This window comes from Triticum dicoccoides, chromosome 5B (genome assembly GCF_002162155.2).
Source record: "Triticum dicoccoides isolate Atlit2015 ecotype Zavitan chromosome 5B, WEW_v2.0, whole genome shotgun sequence".
Classification (NCBI taxonomy): Eukaryota; Viridiplantae; Streptophyta; class Magnoliopsida; order Poales; family Poaceae; genus Triticum; species Triticum dicoccoides.
In genome coordinates, this window is record NC_041389.1 from 566,013,283 (window position 1) to 566,019,221 (window position 5,939).

Genomic DNA, 5,939 nt, shown 5'->3' on the forward strand with positions numbered 1-5,939 from the left:
CTTGCCATCGAGCTGGTCTGATTGTGCCGCTTCTGCTTGGACCACTGAATCGTACCGAGTAATTCGGATAAACCATGTAATACATGCGTTCAGAATCGTTTTGCTCGTGTCGGTGTCGCTCGAATCAGTTCCTGCGCGCAAGGCCGTGTGTCCGAACTGGCTGTTTCGAATCTTTCGATGCTGCTCATGTGTATAAGAGTTGGTTGAACGAATCCTGCGACAGATGGTTGTGGATTGGGCTTGGTATAAGAGTACAACTATTGCTGGCAGTGCAGCGCAAACCGAAACGAGGCAGTGCAGTGCCCAAGTGGTTGGGGTTTGGCGGCCTACTTGAGTGGCACCATGACTTTGTTGGCCTTAGTTCGCCCTAAGAATTTTGGGGATTGCACAATTTTTGATTGATCCATAGTTTTATATTTTGACATTGTCAATTCTCTGCTGAGATGCACATTCAGTATGGCTACTACGTATGCAGTAATAATAGAAGAAAATAGCAAGTGTTTCTGTGACTATATTTGAAATACACAACTCCATCATCTGCATCTTAAACTGGTTTCCTTTGAAATTCTGGTACAATTATTCTGATTGCCAATATCAGATTATGTGCTTGTATAAGATATCTGAAAAACAATGCAGTATGTGCTAGTTTATCATAAAACTGTAGCCTACAAGATAGCTTAAAACACGTATTGTGGCTTAATTTTAGGGTAAAATAAATAACTCGTTGCAAGTTTCTAAGAGAAAATTAACACCATAATACCAAATAGAAGCCGACTTCAATTTGGGAGGAACCAGTTGTTGCTTATATTTATCAAATATATTCAGTTACATGTGGGATTATCTTCACAAATTCCCCCTCCGTCTGGCTTATAGACTGATAGTCAGAACATTCATCTTATTCCAACAATATTGCAATCTGACGACATTTTTGTGTTAAGTGAATTTGCTGTTATCAGACAAGATGGCAAGATCAATCCTGACTGCAGACCTACATTAGTCCCTCTATTTGCTTTATAAGCTAGAGATATGAAGTTATAACATTAGCTTTCTTCTTGATTATTTTAAAACATTCGTTACAGATGTGGGTTTCTGGAATAGCTTTTGGGGAATCATTTGCATGGCATCACTATAAGCATGAGTTTATTTCTTCATAGCTTGTACGATTAATGCACCATGTTTGCTCCAACATATTTTAATTTCCATAACATTCAAAGGATAGCAAACTTTTACCATCTCGCTACAGCTTTGAACAAACATATACAAAATCCCATTACAAGACTCCGTTGTTTTGGTTTTAAGATTCCAGTTCACTAATGTTCTAACCACTACTTCTTCAGGTGCCACTTGAAATAGAAGAGGAAATTTACTCTCCGGTCTATGGGAACATTGCAGTCCCTGACAGTCGAGGTTGTTGCAGTGGTTTCACAGCCAGTGTCACAAAGATTCTGTTCATCATGCACCTCGTTGCTTTCGTCGCCTTCACAATCTTTCTTGGAGTCCAGGCTTCTTCCCACCCGAATCCTACCTACAAGCCCTTCGCCCACTTCATTCCGCTCGCCTCTTCTGTGATATTATCTATTATCGCTGCCTGCTTTTGGACTATCCTTGCTGTCACTAATCCTGCAAAAGCCATCAAAACATCTCTCTGGACAGCTCCTGTTTCCGCACTTGGCTGCGATGTAGTCATACTCCTTGTCGGCGATGGCGAAGCCCTTGGCATCGGAGTGCTCATAGTTGTGATCGCCATTGCAGCGGCGCTGTACAGTTGTTGGGCCACTGGTCCGCGCCTCCAGCATGCCGCCGCAGTACTTTCCACCTCTGTCAATGGAGCACATCTGCCCTTCAGTGCTTCTTGCCTGGTTCTTTTTGTTGTCCTTGCCGCGTTTGGCTATATGGCCTTCTGGACAGTTGCCATCAGCTGCATTTCAGCTGCGGAAGGGCACTTCATGGATTTCCATATCGTCTATGTGGCTGCGCTCCTGGTGAGCATATCATGGACAATGCAGGTGCTGCGTTACTTCGTCTATGTGGCCGTGGCAAGGCTGGCACATGCGGCGCTTGCCTACGGAGTCCGCATGCCAGGCGGCGCCGTCGAAGCATTCTGTGGCACGATGTCTGGGCCAGCTTTCGGTGACATATGCATGGGGGCTGTGCTTGTCCCGGTGATTGCAGCGGTGAGGAGCTTCGCTCGGGCGATTAACGCCCTGTCAGGGAGCAACGACGAGTTCCTTTTCTCATGCTGCCAGGGCTGCTGCCTGAGTGTCTCGGAGAAACTGATGGGACGGGTGAACCGGTGGGGCTTTGTCCATGTTGGAGCACGGGGGAAGGCGTTCTGTGTGGCTTCGCGGGATGTGTGGTCCCTTTTTGTTCTCCGCGGGATGGCGAAGCTTGTTGATTCAGACCTCACCGGTTCCTTCTGCTTCCTTTCGGCTGTCACGGGAGGCGCCTTGGCTTCGTTGGTTGCTGGTTCATGGGCACTGGCCATGGATAGGGATCGTAAGGAGCTTGCTCTGCCAATATCGTTCTACTCATTTCTCATCGGTTATTACATGGTATTCTACTTAATCCCTCTCCGGCTGTTTTTCCTGTGTTTATCAGCATTAGTGACAACTGAAGTCTGCATTGGTGTTTTGCTAAAAAGAAAAGCAAACTGCCTATTGGTGTTTGTTTACAAAGAAGTAGCATAAACCTGTTTAGTTCAACATTTTGCATACCTATGCCACTTGACATTTTAGGTAGTTGCGTCCATAAGCCTCACAAGCTAGTTGGTACAGAGATATATAAAATATGGATTTGCCTTTACATTGCCTTTAGTGAAATTGTAGGGGGGCACCTTTCCACTTTTTGTAGTTCTAGGTGCTTCTTCTATCATAATTACATGAAAATGACATCCATTTATTTATTATCCAAAAGAAGAGAGATGCTTGTCCACTGAAAACTGCAAAGGGAGGGAGATACTGTTATTTATCCACCGAAAAGGGCAGCGGTCCAACAACAATTATTAAGTGTAGATGTCCCTTACTGTTCTATGCTTCTGGTTTATAATTTTCTTTTCCTTCATATTGCAATGTTGCAGTGCCGAATGATGATTGCGTGGCCGCAGGCTTGCGTTGCAGCATACCATGTTGCATATGCAGAGAACCCCCAGAATCCGCACCTGGGAACACTGATACCAGACCACCTGCGCGAGCTCCAAGCACTAGCTGCAGATTGATCTCTTGCTCATCGCCCATGTGCGATCCTGCTCGGGGCTATAGATTCTTCAGATCACATTCATGATCCATAGATTCTTCAATTGATTTAGTCAGCTTTCTGATACCTGATGCTTAGAAGCAAGATGCCAGTCAGAGTCGAGGTGCTGTGCATATGATTCAGAGACTCTGCTGCTGCGTCGCCTGACATAGAATGTTGCTTGTGTAGAGCGAGATGTCACATAGTCACCTGTGCAGATACTGAGGTCAGTAAAGGAGAGTAGATGATCTAAGACAGTGGCATGCATATATCTGCAGCTGTACCTGTAACGAAAGTTTTGTGCATGAACACATCTATAGAATAGAAGATACTCCCTTTGCTGGATAAATTCCTGCCTCCCACGGACAGGTGCAGTTGATGCTTGTGCTGTCCAAATTCAGCCATTTTCTTGTCGTTAAAAATGTACGTATATACAGCTCAAAGAGGATGCCTGGAATTGAACGGTGAAGGTGACTGTTCATGGTCCAACTGAACTGCATCAGTTGTCACAATTATTACGATTGCCACAATTATGAAGCGTCATGGTCGGGTTCCTCGGCTCCGGCGGCAGTGGGAGGGAGGGGAACCCTGTGACCTTATGGACGAGGATCCCCTGGTGAACGGCACTTCGCTGACTGACATGTGGGCCTGCCGGGAACCTGGCCCAACGGCACTGGCTGTACGTGAGAGGAGCCGGATCCGTGACCTTATTCCGTGTGCATCCGACAGTCATGTTGGCTTTCGCGGTGACGAATAAGGTTTCTCTAGATCATCCTTCAACCCGAAATAGTCCGTGTGCATCCGACAGTCATGTTGGCTTTCGCGGTGACGAATAAGGTTTCTCTAGATCATCCTTCAACCCGAAATAGTTTGATCGGGTCGACCAGGTTAGGCCTCTGCTCTTGGTGTTGGATCTAGAAGGTAGTGTCTGCATCGTATGGACTCTTTAAAATCTAGGTGAGCGCGCCATGCGTCATGGCATCAAGGTCCCTGTTGATGAAGGTGGTAGTTGTCTTCGTCATTCCTAGCCCTTCTCCTTGTCCTCTTCTCTAGGGCGACGATTCATTTTTTGGATAATGGCCACTAGCGTCTTCGGACATATCTCGACGGCTTTTCAGCCGCGGACTCAAAGTCTTGCTAGCTTCGGTGGTGATGCAGAGTTTCAATCGTGACATCGAGCATTGGATGGCGGACATCAAGCATGAATCACGGCGTGCCACCGGCGTGTGCGGACATCGAGCATGGATCATGGCACACCACCAGCGTGTGCATGAGGAAGATGGCGTTATTTTGTCCAAGGAACCGGTTGCAATTTCTATTTTCTTTGGGGTTGCCTTGTAAGGGTTTATTGTTTATAAATCATGGCATTTTGTATTAAGAACAACAATTACTACTTCATTTGCTGTTTTTGGGTATTAATTTGAAAGAAATTCCAACTCATTTTTTGGGTGACAGTTACAAAATAAGTTCTCTTTTTTCGGTACAGTTTGTTAAAAAAAATAGTGAGAGTTACAAAATAAGTAATAAATGTACAGGATTTACGTGGGCCGGTCGCATGGACATTGTTGTTGCGGGCTGCAGATCGACAAGTAACCTCTTAATAATCCTCCTATTGCGCAACCTGAGATCCCTCAGAAAAGAAAAAACGCAACCTGAGTTGGGTCGGTTTCTCTAAAACAAAACCTGAGTTGGAGTCGGCGGCGGCCCGAGTAGTCCGACCCAAAGTCCTCGACGATCGTCTCCCTGTGCTCGCATATAAATACGCAGCGGCCGCCGATCGCAGAACCGAAGCCAGAGAGATCGAAGATGACGACGAAGATGGTCCGCCTGCGCAGCTCCGACGGCCAGGAGCTCGAGGTGATGGAGGAGGCGATCGCCGCCGCGTCTAAGACGATCAAGGACGCGCTGGAGAAGGGCGGCGCCGCCGACGACGCCATCCCGGTCCCCGACGTCACCGGCCGAGTCCTCTCCCGCGTCCTCGAGTACGTCAGCAGGCACTTCTCCGACCCGGCCGCGGCCGCCGACCCGTTCGACTACATCCCCAACTTCGACAACCCGCTCAAGGCCTTCGACGACGCCTTCGTCCAGGTCGACCAGGACACGCTCTTCGACCTCATCCACGCGGCCGAGTGCCTCGACATTGAGGGGCTGATGGACCTGGCGTGTAAGACGGTGGCGGACCAGATGAGGGGCAAGACCATCGAGGAGATCCGCAAAAAGTTCCACGTCGTCAACGACTACACCGCACGGGAGGAGGAGGACGTCCGCAAGGAGAACGCGTGGGCGTTCGAGTAGTCATCGGTCTTACTATAGTTCAAAGCTGTTCATTAGGATGATCGATCGATCTCGATCCACATTACTGTGTTCTGCCCTTGTGTTCGCCATGTTAGTGTACTAATCTTGATACTCAGACTCGTCTTTGCCGCTAAATATGCACACTCTTATACCCACAATGAACCCCCGGCAATAAACCCAGCATAAAGAAATTACATACTTATTGTTCTAATTCGAGGTCACCCTTGATATACTCTTCTTATGTTTTTAGACCACTTCTGCCTATTTTTTACTTTGAAAGACCAGATTGGCATGTTCGGCCATACATAAGTACTCCCTTTTCCGCCTCGAGCCCTCGACCAATCCTCAGAGCAAAGGGATGAACAGATTCTTGAGGTCTGGTTCATTGAGGTCAGCATCACATGAGACCTTTA

At 47.3% G+C, this 5,939-nt stretch overlaps 2 protein-coding genes across 2 annotated transcripts in view; both read left to right on the top strand.

Moving 5' to 3' along the window:
* Positions 1-3,739, top strand: part of LOC119311656 (protein PNS1-like) — a 4,619-nt gene extending 880 nt beyond the window's left edge. Inside the window, exons 2-3 of the mRNA XM_037587319.1 lie at positions 1,338-2,552; positions 3,077-3,739. Coding sequence (XP_037443216.1) covers positions 1,338-2,552; positions 3,077-3,214 — 1,353 coding nt within the window. The 3' untranslated portion in view covers positions 3,215-3,739. The remainder of the gene's footprint in view (positions 1-1,337; positions 2,553-3,076) is intronic.
* A 1,234-nt stretch (positions 3,740-4,973) lies between these two features.
* On the top strand, positions 4,974-5,702 carry LOC119306173 (SKP1-like protein 4). The gene has a single exon (XM_037582473.1). It carries the CDS (start codon positions 5,038-5,040, stop codon positions 5,524-5,526), a length of 489 nt encoding a protein of 162 aa, XP_037438370.1. The 5' UTR covers positions 4,974-5,037; the 3' UTR covers positions 5,527-5,702.
* Positions 5,703-5,939: the final 237 nt, after the last annotated feature.

What these genes read in the sequence shown, in the direction of transcription:
- LOC119306173 (XM_037582473.1), top strand. Translation starts at nt 5,038, where the DNA reads ATGACGACGAAGATGGTCCGCCTGCGCAGCTCCGACGGCCAGGAGCTC.